At 58.7% G+C, this 27,286-nt stretch overlaps 2 protein-coding genes across 6 annotated transcripts; both read right to left on the reverse strand.

Annotated features, from left to right (window-relative positions):
• Nucleotides 1-5,114: 5,114 nt before the first annotated feature.
• MYL7 (myosin light chain 7) lies at nucleotides 5,115-7,310 on the reverse strand. Its single transcript, XM_037041011.1, has 7 exons — nucleotides 7,241-7,310; nucleotides 6,919-7,032; nucleotides 6,700-6,775; nucleotides 6,346-6,450; nucleotides 5,887-5,965; nucleotides 5,706-5,754; nucleotides 5,115-5,243 (listed from the first exon to the last, which is right to left on the reverse strand). Exons 1-7 carry the CDS (start codon nucleotides 7,241-7,243, stop codon nucleotides 5,142-5,144), a joined length of 528 nt encoding a protein of 175 aa, XP_036896906.1. The 5' UTR covers nucleotides 7,244-7,310; the 3' UTR covers nucleotides 5,115-5,141.
• Nucleotides 7,311-9,594: 2,284 nt separating this feature from the next.
• GCK (glucokinase) lies at nucleotides 9,595-27,213 on the reverse strand. 5 transcript variants are annotated; one of them, XM_037041000.1, is made up of 10 exons: nucleotides 26,932-27,213; nucleotides 14,454-14,616; nucleotides 13,852-14,006; nucleotides 13,301-13,420; nucleotides 12,399-12,494; nucleotides 12,116-12,215; nucleotides 11,611-11,794; nucleotides 10,585-10,740; nucleotides 10,012-10,245; nucleotides 9,595-9,764 (listed from the first exon to the last, which is right to left on the reverse strand). In XM_037041000.1, exons 1-10 carry the CDS (start codon nucleotides 27,061-27,063, stop codon nucleotides 9,620-9,622), a joined length of 1,485 nt encoding a protein of 494 aa, XP_036896895.1. In that variant the 5' UTR covers nucleotides 27,064-27,213; the 3' UTR covers nucleotides 9,595-9,619. The 5 variants fall into 5 exon arrangements, with proteins under 5 accessions (XP_036896895.1, XP_036896894.1, XP_036896896.1 ...); XM_037040999.1 differs by having other exon boundaries at nucleotides 26,710-27,196; XM_037041001.1 differs by lacking the exon at nucleotides 26,932-27,213 and adding an exon at nucleotides 22,228-22,917.
• Nucleotides 27,214-27,286: the final 73 nt, after the last annotated feature.

The raw sequence follows: 27,286 nt of genomic DNA on the forward strand, positions 1-27,286 counted from the left end.
ATGTTTACCCTCGGGACCACCTGCCGTACCATTTCCCACAGTGGCTGCACCATTTTACACTCCCACCTCCAGGGCTGAGGGCTGCCATTTCCCCATGTCCTCGCCGGGGTGTGTTGTTTTCTGGGGTTTTAAATAGCAGCTGTTCCAATGGGTTTGCACTGGTATCTCACTGTAGCTTTGACTTGCATTTCCCTGGTGATAAGCGATGCTGAGCATCTTTTCATGACTTGCTGGCCACTTGTAAATATTTGAAGAAATTGTCATTTAAGTGCTTTGCCCATTTCTTATTTGGGTTGTGCTTTGTTGCTGAGTTTTAGGAGTACTTTATCTATTCTGGTTATTAATCCCTTGGCAGATCTGTGGTTTACAAATTTTTTTTCCATCCCATGAATTTCTTTTTACTCTACTGTGTTCTACCCAAGAAATCATTGCTTTCCCACTATGGTCTAAGAGTTTTATTATTTTAGCTCTTAGGTTTAGGTCCATTTTGAGTTAATTTTTGCATATGGTTGTAGATAAGGATCCAACTTTTTTCTTTTGCATGTGGATACCTAGTTGTTTGTTCCACAGGCCAAATGATAAACTTGTGAATTTAGCGTGAAGTGAAGGAAAGTCATCACTGTCACTGAAACATTTCTTGCACACTTACCTGTGAGAGGGAGGGAGCAGGAGTGGGCCTGCGGAGGGACAGGTGGGGGGCCAGCACAGCAGGAGAGGGGCTGGTTTGAACTGGCATGGAAGGTAGGATGAGGTCACATCATGGAGGGGGGTTGGAGGCAGGGGGCCAGGGTAGTTCAGGAGCCTCCTTGGAGCAAGATGGGGTGGGGCTAGGGGAATGGACCAGCACTAGTGAGAGTGGAGGTGGAGGCCAGTTCAGGGAGTCTGGGAGGAGGGTGGGGCTTCCAAAAGCCAGGCTGATTTGAGTGGTTCTTTGGTCTCAGGACACAGTGGTCTTAGGACCAGAGGGTGGCCATCGTCTTGGCTGTGTGGGACAAGGCTTGAAATGACGCCTGGGCCCTGCAGTTGGGCGACCCCTGCTGCAGCACAGTGGTGGGTAAAGGGCAGGTGTGCCCTAGTTGTGGCCTCCTTAAGTAAAGGTGGGTTTTAGGAGCTCACAAAACTGGGGAATCAGAGAGCTGGGATTGAGGGGGATGGGAGCTATGGGAGGGAAAAGGAGCTGGGAGCACAGTGACGACCTCCTGCCTGGAATTCTCTGACCTGATGCCAGGTCAGGTGGGCACCCCTGGCACTCCCTCTCTCTCCCATTACTGACTCATGCATCCTGCAGCGGGGACCCAGCTGGTGGGGCCAGATGCCAAACGTCTACTGTGTGGCTACGGTCTGAGCCCCAGGCCTTTGCAGGGATGGTTACCAGGAACTCCCTCCACCCCCAAATCAACACAGGCCAAGAGCCCAATGGGACTCAGTGCTATTGGAAAGGGGGCAGGTGCAAGGCTAGTACAATGGCCCCTGTTCACTACAAGCTCCTCCTTGTGGGATGGAAGCAGAAAGCTGTAGGGAGGGTCCTGGACCAGGCCAGTAGCTGATGTCCAGGCTGTGGAGGTCCCTGTGGAAGTGACACAGGTGAGGGAGAGCCAGGTAAATCTGGCTTGGAAGGCAGCCCTCAGACCCAGGCCTGAGGCAAGAATCTGTAGTCTTGATCAAAAGTCACAGAAACCAACTGGAGGTGATTTGGCAAAGAGTGGGTTTCATTATAAAAGTATGGGTAGGAAGGGCAGCCCATCCCTGTCTGTCACTTGCTCTCTGGCCTGAGTCTCTGCTCCCCTCTGCTACCCGCCTCTGTCTGCTACAGACCTGCTGCCTCTGTTCTGTGTCCCTCCAGGAGCAGTGGCCACCCCAGCGCAGTCACCTGTGGCCCAAGGCAGGGGGGGTCCCCCCTCTCAAGGCTGCCACTGCTAGACCCTGGAGGTGTTGGGAGCAGGGGCGCCACGGCAGGGGCTGCAAATGGTGCATGGCACGCGAGTGGTTCTGACCAGGCGGGGCCTGGCTGTGGGCCGGTGCCTGGCGGGTCCTGGCGGGTCCTGGGAGAGGGTGGGGGAGGTGTTGCTGACTTCAGAGCACAAGCAGGGCTGATAAGGTTCTATTTTGGAGCCGCGTGGTTTGCACGTCAGCAGCCTGTCCCTGTGGGGATGCTCCACAGACAGCAGAAGAGCCAGTGGGAGGTCAGAGGCTGTTCGATTCCTAAGGTGCAGAGAGGACACTGGAGGACAAAGCAAGGGGGGTGGGGACAGAACACAGCCACACCTTCTGCCCCCTCCCTCTGCTGGCACCTGAAGGGCAAAGCCCACGGCTGACTCTTGGTCCACAGAGCCTCCTGTTCCCAGCTCCAGAGGTCTGGGGGCCCCTGACGCCCCCCATCACTCACTTGGTGGCTCTGTGCCAGAGGACACACTGAGCACCTCCCGCCCTGAGGTGTCGCCCTGGGTGGTGCACACGGCGGTGCCTCCAGGAGGTGTGCTGCCTCGAGATGGCCTCTGCCGCACTCCAGAGGTCCTCACCCGCCTTTCTGCTGGGAAATCATAGGGCCACCTGTGTGGATGGCACTCAGACACTGTCAGGGTTACCGCTTCACTCCTCATCTGTCCTCTGGTCCCTCCTTCTGCACATTTAGTCACTGAGCTGCGCTGGAGTCCAGTGGCCAACTCTGGGCTGGTGGTGGGCACCTGTCAGGTGTGCAGCTAAGCACCACACCTGGAGGATCAGGACACCTTGCTGCTGCCGCTCCTTCCCAGAGTGGGGAACCGAGTCCCAGAGATGGGCGGGGGGGCTGTTCAAGGCCACTCCTGAACACAGTGAGCCCCCAGAGGCCTCACCCAGCGTGACCCCTGCTCACCCAGGCCCGTCTCCCTGCCCCAAGCCTTTCGACCAGAAGCATCTGGAAGGCTCACAGCACAGAAGGCGGAGCGTGTTGCCCTGTTATTTCCTAGTCTTGGCCGCATTCCTGTGGAGCAGCACAGAGCGAAGTGCCAGCGCTGTGATCTCCCAGACCCTCCCCCAACATGGGGCTTCGGCCTCAGCCTGTGTTGGAGCCAGTCTGGACCCAGGGTGGGCGGTGGGGCAGTGACAGCCCTCGGACCCGGAGGAGGCTGCTAAGCCCAGGTCTCTCCTGCCACAGGTGGCCCCAGAGCCTGTCTTCACTTTGATCGGTGCTGCTAGAACCTTTGCCCTGCTGCGTCGGGGAGCAGGGGCAGGGGAGCGGGGGCGGGGCCGGGCTGGGGCTCTGGCAGCAGGGCTGAAGGGGTTCCAGGACAGGATACAAAAACACCACAGATGGGCTGGGCCATGGGAGGCCACTGTGCCCCCAACCCAGTGGCCCACTGAGGCTCTGGTGGGGGGAGCTTCGGGCTATGCTGGGATGGTAATTAAAATGGAAAGCCTCTCCATAAAAGTAATTGGAAAGAAAACAGATTTATTGCTGAATAAGCATTAAACCGGAAGTCGGTGCTCATTCCAAAGCAGTGGGGGAATCAGGTGCCCTCACCCAGCTGTTCTTGAGAGGACCTGGCCTGGTCCTGCAGGGCACCCCCACAGACCCTCTGCTTCTCCCCTGGTGGGGGCTCATTGCCCCATCGGAAAACCGGCTTCTCACACCTGCACCACTGCCATCAGCTTGGACCCGGACCTAGGCTCCTGCCTCCTATGAAACGGGAGACGGATCATGACCTCCCTTCAGAGTGATGGCCCTATGGCCCATCCCCAGGAGCACTCCTGGGATGCAAAACTTGCAAGAGGCTTACTGGACTTTTGAACAGATTTACACAAAAAGAGGTAGGGAAAGGATGTGAGATTACAAGTTTTCTAAAGGAAACACCCTAAGAAAACAGAGGGGGAAAGTGTGCCCTTTTTTGTACCAGGGAGGATCAACCTTTTCTTGTGTTTAATTTGCACCTGCCGCTGTGGCCGTCTCTGCCTGGCCGGGCGGCCTTGCAGGGCTCGAGAGCCGTCCTGAGCCCTCGTGTCTTCCTGTCTCCCAGCACCTCCCGAGCTTCTGCATTGTCAGCAGCCCCTGCTCAAGGCCTGGCTGCCGCTGGGACCCCCAGCCTTTTCATCCAGGGTCTGCAGGGTGATGGGCTGGGCAGAAGGTTTGGGCTGGAGCCTGGGGTGGGATGATAGTTCTCTGCAACCCCACCCCGGACTGGACAGGAGCCCTGTCAGAGAAGGAGGCCAAGGCCCAGAGCCCAAGGAAGTTCCTTCAGGAGCCTCGGGGGATTCAGACAGGGCCCCAGGGAGGGCCATGGGCGCCCACACCTGGTCAGGAACTCTAGGTGGGTGGGTGGGAAGGGTTCTCTGGACCGAAACCCAGGCAGCAGCTCCTCAACTTTTGTGATCACTAATAAGCAATAGAAAGATAACTTCAAAATGCAGTATCAGTGCAGTCACTAAAATCGCCAAGTCCCACATGAAAATAAAAACTGAGCACCTTTCCCCCTGGAAATGACTTTCCCTGCCTCCAGGAGAGGGTATGGTCACCCCTCCCAGGGGGCTGGGGGCTCAATGAAGGGCAGGACCCTCGCTCAGCCGTCCCTGTGCGCACGAGGACTCTGTGGAGGACTGTGTGCCTCCTTCTTCCCACGGGCACTCGGGAGGCCCCTCCAGTACCCAGATGGGGGCCTGCCCTGCAGCCCCCGTTCTGCAGGTGAGGTGGGGGACAGGACACTGTAGTCCTTGGCGAGAACCCCTCCCTCTCTGCAGCCACCTGCCCCTTAACTTGAGCCTGCAGCCAGCGCCCCAGCACTTTCTCTGCAGGGAGATGCCCTGCCTGCATTTTCGAGGTAAAGTCTGGTTGTGTGTTCAGATGGGTTCCTCAGTGCCTTTCACATGGCCTGATGGGGTTGTGTGGTCGGGGGTCCCAGGAGGGCAGAGCTGGCAGAACTCCACCAAGTGCTGGCCGCCTTGGGCCTGGGGAGGTGCCTCTGTTCCTTCTCGAGGTCAGCCTTGGGCAGAGGGCCCACCCTCTCAGGCCGCAGTGTCCCCATGGGTCAACTGGGGAGAACCAAGGTGCTGGCAGTTCCCCCTGCTGGCCCACATCCCGTCGGTCACAGAGAGGCCACCAGGCAGGGCTCATTGGAAACTGGGTTTATTAGAACGGCAGGAGTAGCCCCGGGTTTCCCTGCAGCCACTCACTCCTCCTTCTCATCCCCGTGGGTGATGACATAGCACAGAGACTTGTAGTCGATGTCACCGGCCAGGTCCACAGGCGTCAGGGCGAACATTTGCTCCACCTGGGGCAGCACGGTGAGAGGCATAGCCCGGCTGGAGGCCTGTGACCCTCCCCTCTTCAGGGCCTGTGCCTTGGTTCTCAGCCTTTCCAGGTCCCAACCCAAATCTCTGAATTAAACTTCTTTAGTCATCTGACTTTGGGCAGCCTGGGGAGCGGGTCAAAGGGCCTCCCCTGGCCCCAGATGCCCTCTCTTCTCTGTGCCACCACATCCCCGAGGGACGGACTTCTCTCTGGATGCCGCAGGTGCTGCTGGCTCTTACCCCCAGGCCTTCATGCATACATGGTTCTCCAGCCTTGCACCCCCCTGCTCCCCTGTTGACCCCGTACCCTTTACCCCCTGGGCCTCAACTGAAATGGCACCTCCTGCAGAGAGCTGGGCTCTAAGCTCAGGGGGATGGAATCACCGAGGACTCCCCAGTGCCCTGCAGGATGTGCACCCCCTGAAGGGGCCAGGAACCCTCACCTCAGCCTGAGAGAACTTGTCTGCCTGCGTCAGGAGGAGCTGCTTGAACCTGGGGAGTGGGGAGCAATGGAGAGAGGCTGGGGGTGGCCACGCAGGGCAGGGATGAAGGCTCACTCGGCTCAGGTGGCCACGGCCCACCATCCGCTGGGGCCCCCCCACTGCCTGGCCAGATCAAACTCACTCGTCCTTGTTCACCACGCCCTTGCCACTGGGGTCAAACATTCGGAAGGCACTGAGGATGGCTTCCTCGGGGTCGGTCCCTGTGGGGCCAAGGGAGCAGGTGAGCACTCATGTCCCCAGCCTCCAAGGTGCCTCTGGGAGGCACCACAGGTGCAGCGGGAGCCCTCCACATCCCAGAAGAGGCAGGAGAGGGTTTCCCGATGCAAAGCGCCCCTCGGAGCTCAGCTGGACCACAACCACCGTCTGGAGGTGCTGGGCTGTGGGTTCGGGGTTTGGGAGGGGAGGCTGAAAGCACATTTCCCAGCATCAGTCTGGGATTGGGGTGACTAGTGCCCACGGGATGGGGAGGTCAGCCCCACATCCTCTGGGTGGCCAAGGGACTGGTGGGGTCCAGACAAGGTCCAGGTGGGGCTCAAGCTCACTGCCCAACCAGAGGGATCCAGGCCTGTCCCAGGCTCACCATTGAGCTTCTCTCCAAAGAGTGTGAGGAAGACGGTGAAGTTGATGGGGCCCTTGCCCTCCTGCAGCATGGCATCCAGCTCCTCTTCTGGGACACTCACCTTCCCTGGGTGGGGTGTGAGCATGAGGTGGGCAGAGAGACCCGAGGTGTCCCCAGCAAGGCTGAGGCTGCATCCCCTCCTTCCCAACCAGGGGTGGAGAGTCAGAGGCAGCTGTGGGGGGAGGTGAAATATGGAACTTGAGACAGCCAGGGGGGTGACAGAAGTGTGGGGAGCAGAGAGAGGAAGGAGGCCTGTCCCCTCTCAGCAGGTCCCCTGGGTGAGCAGGAGGGGTTGGGTGGGAGGTGTGTGCTCACCCAGCTGGGAGTAGGTCTCCCGAAGGTCCGACTTGCAGATGATGCCATCACGGTTCTGGTCGATGCAACTGAAGGCCTGTGGGGTGAATGCCATGGTCCTGGGTGGGAGCAGCCCCCACCCCATTGAGGGGTAGATGAGGGAGTGCTGGGTGGTCGGAGAAGCAGGGCCAGGGGCCAGGACCATGACCTGCAGGGCGTGGGGTGTGTGAGGGTACTCACCTCCTTGAACTCCTGGATCTGGGCTTGCTCGAACATCGAAAAGACGTTGGAAGAGCCCCGCTGGGCCTGCTTGGTGGCTGCAGCCTTGCCCCGGGTCCCTGCCTTCCTGCTGGCCTGTGATGGTGTGGTGGGAGGGGTCCTTCCAGGGCTTCCCCAAGGTGCCCCCATGCACACCCCAGAGACTTCCCAGGAAAGCCAGGGCCATGGTCCCCTTCCTGCCTCTGGGGACAACCTCTGTAGGCTGGGCAGGTACATGGTCGCTGCTCTGCCCCCCACCCTGAAGGACATCCCCAGGGATGCCCCTCTCTAGTCTGGCACTCACCATCCTCGCTCTGTGGCAGCCTGGTGGCCAAGAGGGGCCCACAGCCCCCTTTATGTCTCAGCCTTATCACCTACAGCACCAAATAAGGAACAGAAGAGAGGACAGACCCAAACTTGGCAGCCTGTGCCTGGGCTGGGGGAGGACAGGGCCCCACACAGATTCCAGCCACATTCCAGGGATCCTTAGGCCCCCAACATGTAATGCCCAGTGTCCACTGTCCAGGCGGCACCAGGCCCAGGCCCCTGAGAGCAGAACAGACTCCTGTTCTCCTCACTCATGGTGCCAGAGGAGGGGGCCCGTCACCTCCAACTGACTGTCCCTCCCGCAGGTGTGGCCCAGGACTGCCCAGTCCGAGAGTTCCACTGGAGGATGGCCAGCCTGGGGCCGCTGGGCCTGGGAGGGCAGTGGGTGGTTCTAAGGACGGCTTCTGGCCTGAGAGCACCCGGGCCTCCCAGAGGTTTTGGTGCAGAAGCTTGGCTCTGGCCTCTGGCCCGACTGAGAGGTGGGAGACAGCCCTGGGCTGGCTGTGACTCTAGATGGATCCTATGTGTGAGGCTCTCCAGGCAGGGGTCCTGCCTGGACTCCGGACGGTCCCTTGAACCCTCTCAAAAGTGGGTCATGAGCTCCTGACCCAGGGCCCTACCACTGAGTTGGGGGCCAGGTCACAGAAAACATGGGAAGCTGGGGATGGTCCAGAACAGGAGAAGCGCTGGCTGCCCCCTGAATCCCAAGCAGAGAGAGTGATCGTGGCTGCCCCCTGCTGGACAGGGTGGGGAAGCAGACACGCAGTGGGGGAGCAGGGGCCCTCATGCGGCAGACCTAGCACCCCTTCATGGCTCCTCCTTCACACAGCAAGCGTGACAGTCACCGAGTCCATTCCCTCCCCACACAGAGAACTTTGGAAAACCAATGTAATGCCCTGAACTATGACGTCAGCCCAGCGAGGAAGTCCTGTCTGCTGGCTGCTCCCAAGCGAGCATGAGTGCAAGGAGTGAGTAATCAGAGCACAGACAAACTGCAGCGCCCAATTCAGACTGGAGAGAACTGGTGGTCAGGAGCAGCACACGTGAGACATACAGGGGAAGGAGGGCACGGCCCAGGCGAGCTGCCGGCCCAAAGTCACAGCTTGGGGTCCAGTTCCGAACGAAACAAGTCGCTCCAGATTTGCTGGGTAGTTTCTCTCACTGGACATTGTACAAGTATGGGTTCCTACATAACAGGGTTTAGGTGTGGGATGGGGGGGCCTCCAGAATGAGACTGACCTGAGGCAGGACCAACCCCCAGAGACCAGCCCTGCCCCGCGGGGCGCTCCCTGGGGTGCTCAGCTGACACTGCCCAGATGGCACCCCATTCCGGCCCCCATAGCTCAGCACTGCTGGCCAGAGGAAGTGGCAGGTAAGTGCCTGTGGGAATGGGGCTGTGTCTGCACGCTGCCCCCCACCCCCGCCCTGATGCACAGAGGTCAAAGAATAGGGCCCGGGCCATGCTCTAACCTTTTAAACTTTTAATTTAAAAAACCACACAGTCCCAGGCTGGGCATGAAGAGGCCCGTGTGGCTACTGGAGGTCTGGTGAGAAGAGGGGCGGGGCCAAGTGCTGCCCCTGTGTGGCAGCCCTGTGGGGATATCCTCCTCTCCCTGGACCCTCAGACTCTGGGAGCTTGCGGGGGGGCCCTTGTTCCTCCTGTGAAGGTCCATCCCAGAACCACAGAGCACTTAGGGATGACAGCCTGGGAGGGAAGGAGATGCCATCCTCAGGCCTCTGGGTACCGCAGCCTCCATGCTGGAACTGGCCCCTTCCCACGTCTCTCCCCTTGCTCAGGCAAAAAAACACTGGCCAGGCCTGGGCAGTCAGCAGCCCCAGCACCCCTGTGGAGCCCAGGCCTAGGCCAGGCCAGGTCCCTGGGGCTGCCTCCCCATGTGAGCTGTGTTTCCAGGGACACCAGGCCCCAGCAGGGTCCAGAGGAAACCCACTCCCCAGAACGAGGCCTGGGCATGGCCAAATCAAGCTGAAAGCTCCCAGAAATAGCAGCGCAGGTTTGCAACAAGGTTCTGAGCAAACCAGTTCCCTCTGGTGGCTGATTCCAGCAGAACAACAAAGATTGGGGGTCTCCATTCCTGCTCCTGCAGCCCCCAGTCCAGTTAGGGTCCTAGGGCCATCCCACCACAGATTCAGGAAGCACTGGCCTGCCTGGAGCCCGAGCCTTCTCTGCAGGACTTCACCCTTGGGCCTTTCCTGTATCCGGTTATCAGGTTATTCGAGTGGCTGTGGCAGCGGGGGTGGGAGGTTGGCCAGGCTCCCTGCACCTGCAGGGAGGGCTGTGCCCTGGTTCCCGGGTCCCACTACGCCACAACCTCCTCCTCGCCGGCCCCTGCTGTTGTCACTGGGCCAGCATGCAGGCCTTCTTACAGGCCACAGCAGAGACCAGAGCTGCACCCCGGCCGCTGCCATCCTCCGACTGGATGAAGGTGATCTCGCAGCTGGGTGTCAGCCTGCGCACGCTGGCGTGGAACCGCTCCTTGAAGCTGAGTGGGGGGAAGCAGTGCTGAGGTCCCTCCTCCCTTTGTTCCCACATGACCCCACCCAGGCCCATCCTCTAGGGCTGCAGCAAGCCTATCTGACCCCTCCCCTTCACCTGGCCTCGGGGAAGAGAAGATAGAAACCCAGGTTAGCATCCGACCCCCTGGTGTTTTGTGGGTGGAGACAGAGGCGGGGCTCTGCCCTCAGGACCCACACCCATGTGGTAGAGGTGGGCCCCCAGCTCAGGGTCACCTGGGGTGCAGCTTGTACACTGAGCCGTCCACACCCACGGTGATGCGCATCACTTCCTCGCTGCGGCTCTCACGCATGCGGTTGATGACTCCCGCCAGCCCTGCAGCACACATGTGCGCCGCACGTGTGGACACGCTCTCACAGGCTCGGCGCACAATGTCGCAGTCAGTGGCCGAAGGCCTCAGCCCCAACGTGCGCAGGATGTTGTAGATCTGCTTGCGGTCGCCTGAGTCGCTGCGTGGTGGAGGGGAAGGCGGCACTAGAGGGTGGCTCCACCTGGCCAGCCTGTCCCCCCAGTGGTGGCCTTGTCCCCTACCCCTGCCCACTTCAGCCAGGCCAAGCCCTTGGGAATCGGTGTGGAGAAGGGGAGTGGGTCAGATTCTGCCAGAGACCGGCAGTAACCAGTCATTACTCCTCTCTGTGCCCAGCGTCTCCGCTCTAAGGTGGGAGACCCTGCCCCTGCCTCCGGGCTGTTGTGTGGATAAAGTGAGACATTGTCCATGGCGGGTGGGGAGACACGGAGGGGCGGCACAGGCCCCACTGGGGACCGGAGGCCACCCCACCCCCGCGCACCTCTCCACCTGTGACACAAAGCGGGTCTCGAAGGCTCCAGGTGTGCGCAGCTGCTCCGAGGCCTCCCCGTGAAAGAGCAGATTCTCGTCCACCAGCTTCAGCAGCACGAGCCGCACCAGCTCACCCATGTACTTGCCGCCGATGAGCTTCTCGTACCTAGGCAAAGTGCGATTGGGGCATCCCCAGTGGGGAGGTCCCCGCGGAGGCAGGGCCCCAAGGGGCACTGTGACACTGTGCCAAACCTGCCCCACCCCCACCCTCCTCCCATTCGCTCCTCTACCAACTGGGGCATTAGAAACTCCACCCCGGCTCCAGTGGGGGGCCTCGGTCCAGTTCTAAAACCATCTGTGACCAGACCTGGGCTGAGTCCACAGGGATCCTGGCCCATGAGATGGGGTGCTGCCCTCACTGCCCAGCTACACAGTTGGGGAGGCCTCAGAGGGTTGGGGATCATGTTGGGGTGCACCTGCTAGGGATCCTGAGCCCCTGCCCCTCTTGCCCCACTGTGAGCCTCTGTTATTTGGGCCTGAAGCCCATCAACTACTACCAACTTAGCGACCTAGCGGAGGTCTCTGGAGCCCAAGGCAAAACTGATGGTGGGAATTAGCAGGCGCCTGGTGCAGGAGACTGTCCCTAAAGGACAGCCCGATTCCAGACCAACTGCGTTCTGTGAGCCCCCAGCACTCCGCAAGGCGCTGCATTCGTTCTGGGGTCATGGGTAGGCCTGTGCCTTGGGGAGCTCCAGGTTCAACCCGGTTAACGAGGCTGGAGGAGTGCCTCAGAGCCTTCCTGTGCCTGTAGGAATGGGGGAGGTCCGGGCTCTTCTACCCATGGACTCCATTTCTGAGGGCAAAACATTCACGTCCAAGGGTTTCCCGGTTCACGGAGGGGCACGCCCACGTGTGAGCGGGAGGAAGAGGCAAGCCTGCGCACGGAGGGACTGTCAGTGTGCTTTTCCCCAGACCCGCTTAAACACAAGCCCGTCGTGTGTGTGGCAGCCCGTTTGTGCCAGCAGGGGGCGCTTACAGCTGCTGGCCGGGATTCAGGGAGCTCTCGTCCACCACGCGGTCATACTCCAGCAGGAACTCGTCCAGTTCGCCGGCGTCCCCGAAGGCGCCCCACTCGGTGTTGACGCACATGCGGCCCTCGTCCCCTTCCACCAGCTCCACGTTGTGCATTTCCTCCATGTAGCAGGCATTGCAGCCGGTCCCTGGGTGGGGCGGCAGCAACAGACCACCTGGGGCCTGGGGGCTGGGGCCGCCTTCCCCAGCTTGCCTCTTCTCCATGTGCTGCTCACCCCCTCCTCCAGGAAGCCCCTGCGCCCTCCCTGTCTTCCTGGCTCCCAGCCCCGTGTGAAGGCTCTCCTAGGCCACACACAGGGCCTGGGTTTACTGTGTGACCTTGGGTAGGTGAACCCACATCTCTGAGCTGTTGCTCTTTCCTGAGAGGGACTGGTAACACCTCCTCCTCCCATTGCTTGGGCAGCTGGGAGGATTGAGGGAAGTGTGTCCAGTGTGCCCCGCATCCTTACCCACAATCATGCCAACCTCACACTGGCGGTCTTCATAGTAGCAGGAGATCATTGTGGCCACTGTGTCGTTCACCATCGCCACCACGTCCATTTCAAAGTCCTGCCAAGAGGCACAGAGGTGGCGGTGGGGCCAGGGGTCTCCATTCAGCCTGTTCTGGGCTGGTCCAGCCCAACAAGGGAGGCTGAGACCCCTTCCTTGGGGGGCACACACAAGACCCTCCCTTGGCCTCCTGGCCCAAGAGAGGGGGTGGGGTGGGGAAGCCAGGGGCAGGTGCCTGCTCACCCCTCTCCGCTTGATGGCGTCTCGAAGGAGCCCCACGATGTTGTTCCCTTCTGCTCCTGAGGCCTTGAAGCCCTTGGTCCAGTTGAGCAGGATGCCCTGAGGGGATGGGGGGCCTTGGTGGCTGCTGACGAGGGCTGGGCCAGGGGGGAAGGGAGGCTGCCTGGGGCCACAGGGCAGGTTGGCAAACTGAGGCTCTCGGTGCTTTGAGAGGGTTGGAGGGAGTCTGCTACAACCACCTGTGCTCCTGCAGAGCTGGGGCCCAGAGACCAGAGGGCACTGTCTGGTAGAGCCCAGAGACGCAGAGAAAGGACACAACCAGGAGGAGAGCTGCTCACTCAGGTGGGGTTGGGGCTCTTCTCCTGCGGTGCAACCGCAGCAGGTGAGGGAACCACCTGGTGCTCAGTGTGCTGTGGGGTGCGAGACGCCGCTCCTGCCACTGTCCTGCTGTGAGGTCTGTGCCACAGACAGGTGTGGGTAGAGCTGGAACATGTGTGACGTGTGTGTGGTCGACATGTGTGTCTCTGTGCCAGGCTGACGTGCCAGCTCGAAGGCAGGGAGCAGCCTCGGCCCCAGTGCCTGGCACACTGACAAGCACTCTGGTGTGCAGGACAGGCCTGCCTGCCTGGCTGGAGTCCCCGTCCTGCCACCTCCCCAGGCTAGCCGCTAGCTCGGCCCCCTGATCTGTGATGGGGGTGCGGGCAGTGCAGTGTCGTGGAGATGTCAAGGCAGACAGTGAGCACCAGCTGACATCATTTCCCTCAGTGTCACAGTTCGGGTGGTGGTGCGCAGTTTGAACCCAGGGTGCTTTCCCACAGGGTGCCTTTCTCTGGGGTGCATGTCCGTCTGTCCATCTGTCTGTCTGTTGGTCTGACATCCCTCTGCCCAGCCTCCCTGGTCCTCACCTTGTCGATGTCTTCGTGCCTCACGGGAAAGGAGAATGTGAAACCCAAGGGCAGCTTCTTGTGCTTCATCTGATGCTTGTCCAGGAAGTCGGAGATACACTCGGAGACGTAGTCAAAGAGCTGGAAGAGCCACAGCCACAGTGGTTGGTCCCCGCAGCCCCCCACCCCCACCCCAGAGCCTGTGCTGAGCCCTCAGCCCCCAGGACAGCCAACTCAGGGCCTACAGTTAGTCCCTCACTCCTAGTCTCACTGCCTGTGGGGACTCAGGCCCTGAACCACCCCTGATCTGCTGAGAGCAGCCCAGGGACAGAGCAGTTGCTGACAGGCTAGTCACTGGCCCAGTTGTGCTCTGTCACAGAGCCACTGGTGGCAAGCTTTGGACTGAGGCACTTCCTCCCTGACCATAACTATGACTTTTGCCTCAGGCACCCAAGTGTCCTCTGCTGTGTCCAGATGTCCTGGTCACCCACCCTGGCTGCTGCTGAGGACTAGCCCCCATTCAGGTAGACAGGCGGCCCCTCCAGTGCTGACCAAATGCTGAGGCCACTCACCATCTCAGCCGTGCCCGTCATGGCGTCCTCGGGGATACAGTACATCTGGTGCTTGGTCTTCACGCTCCACTGGCCCTCCTCGCCCTCGCCCACCTTCACCAGCATCACCCTAAAGTTGGTGCCACCCAGGTCCAGCGACAGGAAGTCTCCGACTTCTGCAGCCACAGGGAGGAGACTGTCAGCCTTGGGGCAGCACCCACGGGGTGAGTAGGGAAGGCAGGCAGACCCCAGGGCCACAGGACTACAGGAATGGCATGAGGGGTCAAAAGTGAACTGGGAAATCCTGGGAACCCCCTGCCCTGAATAGAAGTCACCCCAAGTGCAGGACTGAACAGAAAAACTAGTGAAATGACCCAGATTCAGGACTCAGGGGAGGGGCAGTGACCACAGGGAGTCACCCTCTCAATGTCGGATGAGAAAAACTAGGCTCCTGAGGCCACCGTGATCCTATAGGTGCCAGAGCCAGGTGTGCCTGGTGAGCACTAGGCTGTCTGTGGCCTGGCCCCTGGGACCCTGTCTGGGGGCTGCTGGGGACAGAGCCACTGGGAGGGCTGGGGGATGGCTGACACCTGAGGAGCTGCCCAGCTGGCCCCCTGCAGTACCTGAGCCTTCGGGGGTGGAACGCACGTAGGTGGGCAGCATCTTCACACTAGCCTCCTCATGAGTCTCCAGCCGCAGGCCTCGGGCCATCTCCTTCTGCATCCGCCTCATCACCTTCTTTAAGTCCTCCTCCTGCAGCCGAAACTCTGCCAGGATCTGCTCCGCCTGTGCAGGGGGAGGGGCACGGCTGGGTGCAGGGGGTCCATGGCACAGGCATCAGCCCTCCACACTCACATTGAGGGTTTCCTTCACCCTTGGGCTCTGGGCCAGGGTGACCATCACTTCAAACCTCCACAGAGAAAACCAGCTGAGCAATTAGAGCTCTAAGAGCAGCCACAGCCTCACAGATGCGCCTTGGGGTCGGTGCTGAGGGCAGAGGGCAGAGGGCAGGTGTGGGTGGCTGTGAGAATAGAAGGTACAGCCAGGAGGTGGGTGCAACATAGGCCGGGACAGCCTGTGTGGAGGACGAGGGGTGGCTGGCCTCTCTGTGAAGGGCTGGGCCATTCTGCCCTGGGGCTGACCCGCCAAGCCCAGGTGCCTCCAGGGAGCAGGGCCTCGCTCTACTCCCAAGTTTGGATGGTGGCGTGGCTCTCCACACCCTTTGCACAAGGGTGCACATGCCTGCAGAGATGTCCATTTTCTTTTTTTTTTCAGTTCTTTTATTTTTTTATTTTTTATTTTATTTTATTTTTATTTTTTTTATTTATCTTTAGAGGGGAAGGAGAGAGGGAGAGAAACATCAATGTATGGTTGCCTTTTGTGCATCCCCTGCTGGTAGTTAGCCTGCAAGGAACCAGCCTGCAACCCAGGCATGTGCCCTGACTGGGAATCGAACCACGATTGTCTGGTTCGCAGGCCCGCGCTCAATCCACTGAGCTACGCCAGCCAGGGCCAGAGATGTCCATTTTCATTCACAGGCTATTTGGACCAAAAAGGCAAGAAAAGGTGCTCAGATAAGAGCAGAGGTGGGGTGGGGTGGGGTGCCAACGCCGGGAATTCAGCCAGGAGGCAGTACAGCTACACTGGCAGAGGGCAGCATATTAAAGGAAGGCAGCCCCTCCCCAGGCCCTGGGGACCTAAGCCAGGCACAGCTGTCCCATCCCGCTGTGCTGGAAACTTGGTTTAAAGTTGGAAACGTGGCCAATAACAGGCATTAGCAGCACAGTGCCTTCTGGGAGGTCAGTGCCCTCCACATTGGGGAGCACAGCGTGCAAGAGGCAGCAGCTGCCCTGCAACCCCAAGGAGCTGAGGCTGAAGGGAAAGCTGTTAGCAGACTGCAGATGGGCGAGAAGAGAGACAGGGTTGGGGGGACAGGGCCGGCCCTGAGGACATTTGGAGTCAGCCCCAGACCCTCACCTCCACTCTGATGCTGGAAGGCACAGTTTGGGTCTTTGGTTCCCTGAAGCCTGGTGCGTTTCTGATGAATGCAGACCCTAACTTAGGAACCACGGCTCTCTGAAGACCTCACAACTTAACATTTAAACCAGGGAAGGTCACAAAGGGCTGACCAAGTCCATGAGAAAAACGCATAGATGCAAACACCCATGTGTGCTGAGTAGTCAAGGTCTCCAGCTCTGGGCCCGGCCCACCAGTGTGCCCCCGTGCCCATCTCTCTCACACGTTCAAAGGGGCGACACCCCAGGCCCTGAGGTGAGCCCTCTCCATGAGGCTCACCCCTGAGCCTGGCTCACTGGAGGAGGCTCCGGCACTGCCATCTTCCAGACCAGGAAAGGCTTGAGGAGTCCCAGCATCTTCCCCAAACAGGGCTGCTCACATGGCTCTGCACAAACGCGATGTCCTCCCTGTGGACGCCCAGCCCTCGGGTCCTCTGTCCTGGAAGCCCGCTCAGTGGCTGTGTGCTTGGGCTCATCAGGGCCCCCGCCAAAGGCTCCTCTGTTTGTGGCCAGGCCACTGTCAGTGGGTGAGGCCCCTGCTCTGCAGCTCATAGGCCAGAAAGTCCCTCGGGGACCCCGGAGATCACACGGAGTCAACCACCGGTCTGAGGGCACCCTGGAGCTGCTGCTGCCCACCTTTCTCGCTAATGGAGCAATTTCTCCCCTAACAGTCTGTTCCACAGAAAGAGCCTCACAAGCAAACAACGTGCCCCTATGCCTCCAGGTGGGAACTGGTCTCACAGGGGACAAGCCCTGCTAAAACTGGCAGGTATCTCCAAGCGAGCAGGTAAGGATGGTGGCTTGACAGAGTGCCAAGCTCTCCCGCTGGTGGCCAGGGTGGTCACCTCCCAGGAAGCCTGTGGCAGAATTGATCCCTGTGCCAAAACAGAGCACAGTGGCTTCCCGGACCTCTGAGTGCAGCCCCGAGCAAGGCCGTCCCGGCTGTGCACACTGAGCCCGTGCGGTGAACAGGACATTGCAGAAATGGTGAGGAGTGGCTTGGAGGCATCTGCCTTGTCCTTTCTCGGGTTCTGCACTCTGGGGGGGAGCAGGTGCTGGGCCATGCTGGGCCATGACATGCAGGGCCCACGGGCAGCTCTGCCGTGCCAGGCAAGAGCGGGAACCATGGAGAAGCAGATGAGGCAGCCGCACTGACACCTTGTCTACGGCCTCAGAGGAGCCCCTGCTGCACCTCCCAGGCTCCTGGCCACGGGATGACCTGGGGGGACACGCAGCTACATGATGGTTGCAATGATCTTGGTGGTGGAAACAGTGATTTTACTTTCCTTTTTGCTTATCTGTATTTCCTACATTTTCTGCAATGAATATGTATTAATGGAGCAATGTCTAAAAATCCAGGAAAACCCACAAAGAGTTGGGCCCTGACCAGTGTGGCTCAGTTGGTTGGAGTGTCGTCCTGGAAACCAAAAGGTCACCATTTGATTCCTGGTCACGGCACATGCCTGGGTTGCACTTTGACCCCTGGTTGGGGGTGGGGGGTGTACAGGAGGCAACTGATTGATGTTTCTCTCTCACATTGGTGTTATTCTTTCTCTCCCTCCTTTTTCCTGTCTCTAAAAATCAACAAGCATGTCCTTAGATGAGGATTAAAAAAAAAAGGCCTTATCTGCTGTTTTTATGCAGAGGCTCCGAAGCCCAGGCTCTGAAGGGTGGAAGGCCATAGTTACATGGGTCAGAGTGCCAGGCCCCACGTTTCATGGGGAGGAACGTGGGCCTAGGGGTGGGGGGTCCCAGTGGGGCTGGTCCCTCCCTTTCTGTGGCCCCTGGCACCAGCTGGACCCTCACGCTGAGGCAGGGTGGCCCTGAAGGCAGCACCACAGTGCCCAAGTCTGCTGTGCTCCTGTGTCGGGGCCTGGGGGGGCTGGAGTTGGGCCGTGAACATCTGGGACAGAGGCCGGGTGCAGCAGAGGCGGCAGGCGCCCTGGGGCCCGGTAACCACACCTGCTGGGCAGGGAGCCACGCATGTGGAATCTGAGAGAAGTGAAGCCCACCGTTTCCAGGACCAGCTGTCCTTGACTTTCTGCGGGATGCACACCGAGGGCCATGAGGCCATAGGAGGTGGCGAGGCCCTGAAAGACAAAGGCCTGGATCCCGAGGCTGCCCTGCGAGGCCTCCAGGCCCCCGGGCCCTGCTGGGCCGACTGGGGAGCAGGAAGTGCAGCTGCACGACCCAATTGATCTGGAACGGTGGCACCCACAAGCAAAGGCAGAGGTTAGTGAGAGTCCAGGTCCCCCGCTGACTTAATGTTTGCATCCCTGATTTGAGCTCCATCAGAAGACATGCAGGTGACTCGGGTTTAATTCTCAAGGAGCTTAGTCCTGCAGAGGGACAGCAGGTGGCTGTACAGATGGATGGACGGACAGACACTGGAGTCCTTGGGGAGCTGGGAAGAGACTGAGGGGGTTTCCAGAGGTCGAGGACAGGGGTTCTCAACTCCTCCTGGCGTCTTCGGTGCCTGAGAGGTGGTCGGGTAGAGAGGGACACTCCAGACAGAGGGTACAGTGGGCAGTGTTGGTGGTCAGCAGGAACACAGGTATTTGGGGTAGCCTGAATCTGGCGGGAGCTGAGGGCGCGCCCAGCCGGCGGGGCTGACAGGAGTCTGAGTCGGGTGTGGACCCCTGGCTGACACCTGTCTGTGATGGCCCCAGAGACACCAAGGGGGCCCCGGTCCAGCAGAACTCCCAGGGGTGGGGACGCCCTCCAGTTGGCTCTTGACGGGGTAAATGGACATCAAAGAGCAAAGCAGTCAGCTCATGATGCTAAAACCCCAACACACAGAAAATAAAGTCAACTTAAGGAAAATTAGAATAAAAGAATCAAGAATGATAAAAGCAGACATCAACTACACAGAAAACACACAAATGAAAACAACAGTAAAGTCAAGGAACAAACCCCAAACCCAGTTTTTAAAGAGACCAGTGAAACTGCAAACACTCGGCGGTCTGATTGAGGATGAAAGAGGGTGGCGAGAAGCTGCCCAGGGACAGCCACGGACACAGCCTGAACGGCCTCGTGCGAGCGAGGCATGTGTGCAACCTGCTCCGGCACCGTTTAAACATTCGGAGAAAGTTGATGACTCTCAAAATGATACAAATTATCACTATGACTCAAGGAGACATAGAAAACTCTAATTCGACGGGTACAAATAGAAAAAATGTTAGTTGATGTCAAAACCTTCCTCTCCCAGAAACACTGGGTTCAGTTAGTTTTTACAAATGTGGATACGAAGTGCCCAAAGCAATGTCTGGCCCATGATGAGTCGCAGTAAGAGCATTAATGAGACAAGAAGCAGATGACTGTTTGCAGGCAGGAACCACATGTGAGTGACTCCAGGTTGGCATATGGTGGAGCATCCACCGGAGTCCGGCGGGCAGTGGGAGGTGGTGAGGGAGGGGGAAGGGGGTCACTCTCAGCTCTCGACAGGGCCGCGCTGGCAAACTACCTGGGACCAGGGTTACGAAGACTCAGGCTCTGCAGCACGGCGCGCTGGGACCGAGAGGCCGGGGTGATGGGAGGCCCAGCCCTGCCCTGCCAGCGAATCTGGACACACCAGGTTTCGGGACCAGGTTGGGTTTCTCCCTGAGCCTAACCCACCACCCCCAGCAGCCACCTTCTCACAACTCCATCCGGCCGCAGCCTTACGTTCCTCTGCATCCATGCTTGACACACAGAGAGACAGAGAGAGAAAAAGAGAGAACTGTCTTTGCCCCTGAGGGGGCAAGGGCCAGGGTCCACTTCAGGGGATGGGAAGGAAAGGTAAACGTGGAGAGGTGGGGCCGGCAGGGCCAGCCCTCTGTCCCAGGGATGGGGACCCGAGGAGCTCGCCTGGCTGCCCTCACAGGACCTTCCCAGGGTAGAATCCAGCACGGCTCCTCCTCTCTCCTGGGACTGGCTTCAGGGCAACTCTGCAGAAATGCCCCTCTCTGTGTGGCTCCACCACCCTCAGCCTCAGGAGTGGCATACGTTTGGCCCCTGTCCAAGCTTCAGCTCAGGACTGGTCACCAGGGCCCTGCTGGGGGTCGTAATGCTCTTTCTGAGGCACCTCGCTGCAGGGCAGGGATGCAGGCAGCCAGCAGATCTCCCCTGGGTCACGGCCTTCCTGCCCAGCCCCACACCGCTGAGTACACACCTGACCGTGGGCAGCCGTGTCCCCCATAGGCAGGGTCTCATCAGCTGCCCCCTGGAGGGGCAGGGAGGCTGGGTGAGCAGCAGCTTCCCTCCGCCCCTGAGCCTCCTCCTCCTTCAGGGCCTCGGGCAGCCTGAACGCAGGGAAGTCAGCTCCTTCAGGGCTGGGCCCCCTGCTCCATAGTCTAGACCTAATTGTGTCTCCACAGCCGCACGTCCAGGCCTTGACCCCAGTGTGCCAGCACGTGGAGGTGGGGCTCTGGGGGGGGGGGGTAGATGAGGCCCTGAGGAGGTGCCCTGATGAGATTAGCATCTTTATGAGAAGACGAAGAGCCAGCGCCCCTCATTCCCCCTGCGATGACACAGCCGGAGATGGAAGTGGTGTTTGCAATCGAGGAAGGGGCCTGCACTGGACTGGCCTTGCTGGCTCCTTGGTCTTGGCCTTCAGCCTCTGGAGCTGTTGTTCAGGCTGCCCAGTCCTCGGTGTTTCATTTGGTGCCAGAGCTGACCCGCACTCGGCCAATGGCAGGTCTCCCGCCCTCCGGGTGCTCGAGGGGAGCCCTCCAGCCCACATGAGGGACAGGGAAGTTCGGACCAAGGTCCCAAGGGGTCCCCAGGGCCCCGTTTCAGGGCAGCATTGGTGGGAGCAGACCTGCCCCCAAGGAGCCCTGTGCTGGGCTAGGCTGACATCTACCTTTCCCCAAGGAAAGCCACTGGAAACAATCCTGCGGCCACACAGTCCTGCAGGCCACAGAAGGGTGACCCCAGTAAGACCTGAAGGTCAGCGCAGGTGAGGGGAAACAGGGAAACAGAAAGAGAGACCGGCAGGACATAGTCTTTTCCAAAGGAGCTGAGTGCCCCCTTCCTGGGAGCCGGGGGCAGGCACAGCCAGGGCCTGCTGGGGACAACTGTAACAGTGTGAGCCCGGCACTGTTCCAGGTCAAGGGCTGTCTCAGGGTATGGGTCACACTTCCCAGGGGACCCAAGGCTGGGCCTGCTAGTCTGGGCAGTGAAACTCGAATTTCTAGCAGGACCCTGACCCAGGACTGGCGAAGGGGCCCCAACAGGGCTGCCCTGGCTGCCCTCAGCCTTCGGCTGCAGGAGCCGCCAGCCGGCCATGCTCCCTGGTCTTTCCTTAGAATTTTGGTATTCTCTTCATCATAACTGTTTGCATTAATTTTGATTCTTTAGAATTCGCATTAAAATGTTACCTTGAGGACTAAGGTTTTTGTTGCCTCCTCAAGGCACATGCCTCACTCCACCTTGGGCCCAGACCAGCCAGCCTGGCTCTCGAACCTGGACCAGAACCCATTTGCCTCTGGAGCAGAAACACTGTGCCAGGTGGAGACCTGTGTTCCCTGGGACAAACAGGAAGGGACACAGGCCTGCCTGAGCCCGTGGCTGCCGCAGGCCTCCTGAACTGTCCCCAAGCCATCACTGTGCTTGTGCCACAAATGCCACCTCGCTTCTCCTCAGGTGGCTGCCTGTGGCCACAGCACAGGGGCTTGGCTGCCTGCATTGGGGGCACCCTGACCCGGGCTGGCTGGTTTCTCCTGACGTCATCAGCTCTGCCGGGAACAGGCCAGCCGTGGTTTGTGCTGACATCGTCATTTCCCAGAAGGAGGAAGGACAACAGGTGAGGAGGAGATTATGCCGCAGGCACTGCCCGGCCTCGCCCCTTGTGCCCCCTGCACTCCAGCCCCGGCTCCCGGCCCTCTCCCCATGCCCTGCACAGTCTCCTCGCTCACTGCATAGGCACAGGGCTGGCTCAGAGGGTGTCTGGGTTTCTCTTTGATTTACAAAAAGTAACTGTTCTCTGCTCCTCGCCAGGAGGGATGGCCCTCAGGATCCTCACAAAGCTTCCTTCGAGGGCGTGTGGGCACCTGACAGCTGCTATCCTGTCTGTTAGCTATGATATTGTGGCTGGGTGGCTGGTTCTGCCCCAGGCTCTAACCTCCCCAGACCCTCCCACCAGCAGAAGTCACCCCCAAGGTCCCCTGGCTGCCTAACTGCTGGGTCACCAGCTGGAGTCCGAAGGGGGGGGGACCTGGTATACTGGAAGGAAGGGCCTTTCTGCCAGTGAGGTCAGTGCCTAGGACTCCCTGCCCGGCAGGTCCTCCTAAGGGGCCTGTGCCTCAGGCAGACTCTGAGCAGCAAGCGCATGCCTGTACCAAACCAACCACCGGATGCGGGGACACAGCTCAGAGGCTTCTGCAGCCAGAGGAGGCAGAGCTACCTTTTCCTTAATGGCGTTCTCCATCCCGGCACTGTCATCCGGCACTGGCCCTGTGGCCAGCTCGTGCGAGCTGGGACCTCTCCGCGTTCCCCAGCGGGTCTCCGAGCAGGAACGTCCCAAGACTTCTCCCTGCCAAGGGTCACGCCGGCCCCGGCGTCTGGGAAAACAGGGTCCACCTTCGGCTGGTTTCTGGCTGGAGCTTCAATCACAGAGCTTCCTACTTCTCATCATCCCCAGAGAGCCTACGAGCCTTGTCTTCAGGGCCGCGGCTGGGACCCTGCCCCACAGAGGCCTCCTCAGGCCAGGGCCATCGCTGGGCTCCGGGGCTGGTCAGTTTTCTCTTTAGGCTGTGCTGAGCTGGGCAGTGTGGTGGCCTCTACACAAACTCAGCAGAAAATCTCCGGTCCTTTCCTGTGGCTGAGGCAGCGTTGGAGTAATTAGGCCGAAGGTGACTGTTTCATACCCCAACCTGCTTCCCAAGACTCAGCCACCACCCAACACTTCCTTCCTCCTGCGGCCAGCTGTGCAGAGACCAGGTGTGTGGTGGGGCATTCTGCTGCGTGGCCTCCTGTGCCTGAGAGGGCCAGCACTGCCATGGCAACCAGGAGCAGGGCCCCTGCTCAGCCCTTGGCCTCAGCGGGGCTGGCCGCCTGTCATTAGAGCTGCCATGCAGAAAACTCGGGCTGAAGGCGGAAGGCCTCCACCCCATCCCCATAGCAACAGCACAGTGGTTTCGTCACTGCAGGCCTCGCCACCTGTCCAGTTCCCAGGACAGGCACAGGAGCTTCCAAACTCACGTCCTGAAGAGCAGGGACCCCTGAGAATCTGGGCACCAGAGGAGAGGGCATGGGCTGCTTGGCCACCAGCATTGCCACATATGCACATGCCCGAGGCACCCACAAGCTCTGTCACTGCCTTCTTGGCTACTGCCTTGTAGTCTGAGCCAGAATAGTGGGCCTGGCCAGCCAGAGGCCCACAGACCTGGCCTCAGCCCAGGGACCGAGCAGTCCACTGACACCAGCAATGGGAGGACCCCGGCGGTGGAGCAGGGGGTTGGGGGCTGCTGGCTCAGGGGTTCACTCACATCTAGAGCAAAATGGGACCCAGAGATGACCTCATGGGAATTTCTGGCCTGACTCCGTTGGATGTTCACAGCACTTCTCAGCCAGGACACGGGGGTGAGTGTAGGGCAGGGGGCCAAGGAATCCACAGGCTCAGCACAGGCAATGAGCATGAGTGGCTGGTGAGACCGGCCTCCTGGGCGTGGTCTCCTGGCACTTGAAGTTTTCTGTTACAAATCTTTGTGTTTCCCTGGGTTACATGTGCTCATGCTCCTGGATGGTTCCCAGAGCCGAATTGCTGGGCAGAACGTACCGGCCGGCACCTCACCGGTTTACTCACCTTTCCACCAATGGTCGGTGTTTGGTTACATGCCAGCCAATCCTTGAGATGACAAATCTTCATCATTTGCTGCTGATCTGGTATCTCACTGTGGTTTTAATTATTTGCTGGACATCTTTTTGTATTTTTTAAAATATTTTATTTATTTTTAGAGAAAAGGGAAAGGAGGGAGAAAGAAAGGGAGAGAAATATCAATGTGTGGTTGCCTCTTTCGTCCCCCCTGCTGGGGACCTGACCTGCAACCCAGGCACTTTCCCTTAAAGGAAAGTGGGAATCAAACTGGCAACTCTTTGGTTCGCAGGCCAGCACTCAATTCATTGAGCCACACCAGCTGGACATGCTTTTTATATGTTTAGTGGTTATTTGTATTTTTTCCCCAAAGATGATTTGTTCATGTTATTTAACTATTTTGTTACTGAATTATCTTTTATTTTTCAATTTGTATAAACTACCTTCATAGTCTCTCTACAATATTGAGTAATCCTATGTTTAACATGCTATGTCATCCCCCCAGCCTATTCCTGAGCCAACAACTCGATTAACAATGCTCTTCATCATACAGAAGTGTTTCCTTTGTATGAATTTCCATCTTTGCTTTGAAGAAAAGCATTTCCCACCCCAAATTAAAAAATGTTCTCCCACATTTCTTTCCAGTATTTTTTCCAATTTTTTGGTGGTTAGTACTTTGGTCCGTTTGTTCTGTGTGTGGTGTGAGGTACCAGTCCAGCGCTCTTTCCCCATGGACTTGTGAGGTCAGCTGCATCACAGCTGGAGTGTCACTGTGTTATTCTCTCGGGTAAGAAACTGTTCAGCTCTGGTCACCCAGCAGGTAGATCCACTGCCACACAGCCAGCTTTGGAACTACAGCTCCCTGGAGCCTCTGGGAACACACTGTGGCCCTGGAAGGAAAGATGGGGCTGTGAGCAGCTGCACCATCTTCCACTCTCTTCCTGTCAGGAAGGTTTTCCTTGTCCCCTGGGCCCTCAGGGTCTAGCTGCTGTCTGGAATGGGTTGCTGGCCAGGGGACATACAGGATGACTGAGCCCCACGGTTTGGGCCTGGAAGGAGAAGCGGCACATCCTGCCTCTGTTGTGGGTGACACTGGTCTGACGAGGGGTGAGACTCTGGGTGCCACCTGCCTTGGCCTACGCTGCCTAAGGAGCTCTGCCCTACACTGTGGCCCTCTGTGTAACCCTCTGCCTGCTCTTTCTGTTGGCATAACTTTCTAGTCATTTTTATATCTGGTGCAGCCAACATGCCTTCTTTTTTTCCTACAAAATTTTCTTTACCATGAGCTTTTTATCTTTTATATAAATCTTAGAATGTACTTGCTGTTTTATGAAATAATGCTGTTGATAATTTCATTGGAAATGCACAGAATTTTGGTATTTAGGGTTCATGTTAGAAAACTGACATCTCTATGTTGACTCTTCTCACTCAGAAAGATGGGGTGCTGCTCCATTGGTTTGGGTCTCCTTTCGTGTACTTCAGGTGAGTTTTATTACTTTTCTCATGTAGATCTTACACATTTGATAGATTTAGTCTTAAAAAGAGGATATGTATACATACACATATTTAAAGATTTTATTTATTTATTTTTAGAGAGGAAGGGAAAGAGAGGGAAAAAAACATCAGCTTGTGGATGCCTCTCATGCGCCCCCTACTGGGGACCTGGCTTGCAACCCAGGCATGTCCTGACTGGGAATCCAACTGGCAACACTTTGGATTGCAGACCCCAAGTCAATTCACCGAGCCACACCAGGTATGGCAAGAATGGCAACATATTTTTTAGGAAAAGTTGTCATTATAACTAATGCTGATTAAAACCATTGTAATTCACAAAGAGCTTTGTATTCATGCTGTCATTTGATTGGTACAGGAGCAGCAGGAAGGGCTGGTATGATCATCCCTTTCAAACAAGAGCGAGGCCACAGAGGCCAGGAGGCCAAAGGACTGGGCTGCAGTCTGCAGTGCCCATGGCGCTCAAGGGCTCCTGGCCTCAGCCTCCTGCTGAGGACAGAGGCTGAGACATGCCTCCTGCCCAGGCACAGCCCAGCCCTCCCTGAGCATGGGACCTGACCCAAAAGCATCCACACTGCACACTGATCAGAACCTTGAGAGGGGGCTCACAGGGCACATTTTCCCAACAGGGACCAGAAGCATGGGTGGTTTTGCTGGCAACTTCAAAGGGGGCAGAAGCTCTGACCCCTCAACTCTCCAGGAGGAAAGAAAGCCCAGCATCCTGCTCCCCAGGGTGAGGCGAAAGGTGGTGCTTCCCCAGCTGGAGAATCTGGGGAGCAGGTGGAGGGCCTCTCCAGGATACTCGTGCTCCAGCCCCTTACTAGCTAAGCCCCATCAAAGACTGTGCCTCTCCCAGCTTACACCTGCCCGCCCCGGGTGACCTTGCCCACTCACTGTGCTCTGCTGCTCTCTGTCATTTGAGTAGAGATCTGCCAGGGAGTTCATACAAACCTGTGCATTCAACCTGCCCTGTTTAGCCAGAAGTTTGTACTTAACTCTGCTTCAGGATCCCTCACTTCCCTCGTCCGTGCAAATCACATCACTTCTCTCAAATGTCAAACAGTTTCTGTGCAGGGCAGCCCTGTGGTAGTCGGGATGACATCCTCAGGCCAAGCCTAAGTGACCATGTGTCCAGAGTAGGCTTGGGCAGGGACAGTCAGTTGTGGATTAGTGATAGCAAAGTCTGCTTGTGCAGAGTTCTCTTGGCCTCCGTCCACCCCAGGTGCTGGGCATTCATCCCCTCCTCCTGGTACAGAGAGGGCGTGCTCCATGGGGGCTTAACCCCTGCTTTTAGGAATAGCGAGGGGATTCAGAGTGCCCTCTTGTACTGCTGTTCTTGAAATGGCTTAACTCAAAACAATCAATACGTCAAATCATGACAGGCTCCGGACTCTTTCGGAGGCCTGACCACACCTCTGCTCAGCCCGCTAGAGGCCCCTTACCGTGTGGGCCGGAGGCTCACTCGGATCAGTGAAACAGACCATCGGCCAGACCTTGGCTGCTGGTCCCTGCATGGCCCGGCTCCCCACGGCTAGGCTTCCAGGAAGGGATGGTGCCCACCTTGTCCAGCAGGGGTGGCCTCAGAGGCCAGGCGCCCCTGTGAGTGCCGGGGAGCCCGTCCCGGGGAGCTGGTCCTGGGGCCCAGAGCACGGAGAGCCCGGCCTCCCGGGGACACGCACGCTGACGCTCGCGGCCCTGCCTGGCTGCCCGCGCTGTGCTACCTGCCGACCCCGAGAACAGGTGCGGAAACGGACAAAGCATCGCTGACGCCCTCCGTCTGACCCCGTCCGTGGACTGTGCCCCAGCCGCTTCATCATCTTCTGTGCGCGAGTCTGTCCTGCAAGACGCTTCCTGACCGCTCGGTGCCGTTTGATGACTGAGGCCCCGAGGGAACTGCCACCTCGTCCCTTCCATGGACCGAGCCTCGTCTCCACACGCCAGCAAGAGGACTGCGGCCTTGGAGCTCGGGAGGCCCTGACGCACTCGGGTCGTTCCTGGAGGTAGCAGGCGGGTCGCTGGCGTTCCTGGAGGTAGCAGGCATTCACCGGTATGCTCCGCGGAGCGGTGCCTCGGCCACGCGCATGCGCACTCGGACTCGCGCCCCGCCCCTCGCCGCGTGTTTCCGGCCGTCCCTCTT

This window comes from Sturnira hondurensis, unplaced genomic scaffold (assembly GCF_014824575.4).
Source record: "Sturnira hondurensis isolate 20B ecotype Veracruz unplaced genomic scaffold, ASM1482457v3 Scaffold0002840, whole genome shotgun sequence".
Lineage (NCBI taxonomy): Eukaryota > Metazoa > Chordata > Mammalia > Chiroptera > Phyllostomidae > Sturnira > Sturnira hondurensis.

What these genes read in the sequence shown, in the direction of transcription:
- MYL7 (XM_037041011.1), bottom strand. An exon ending in GGCGTGGTGAACAAGGACGA is followed by an intron (nt 5,755 to 5,886) that starts GTGAGTTTGATC and finishes CCCACTCCCCAG; the next exon opens with GTTCAAGCAGCTCCTCCTGA. An exon ending in ACAAGTTCTCTCAGGCTGAG is followed by an intron (nt 5,244 to 5,705) that starts GTGAGGGTTCCT and finishes GTGCTGCCCCAG; the next exon opens with GTGGAGCAAATGTTCGCCCT.
- GCK (XM_037040999.1), bottom strand. Translation starts at nt 27,063, where the DNA reads ATGGAAGGGACGAGGTGGCAGTTCCCTCGGGGCCTCAGTCATCAAACG. An exon ending in GGCCACCCCTGCTGGACAAG is followed by an intron (nt 14,617 to 26,709) that starts GTGGGCACCATC and finishes CCCCCTGCACAG; the next exon opens with GCGGAGCAGATCCTGGCAGA. An exon ending in GGCACGAAGACATCGACAAG is followed by an intron (nt 12,495 to 13,300) that starts GTGAGGACCAGG and finishes CCATCCCCTCAG; the next exon opens with GGCATCCTGCTCAACTGGAC.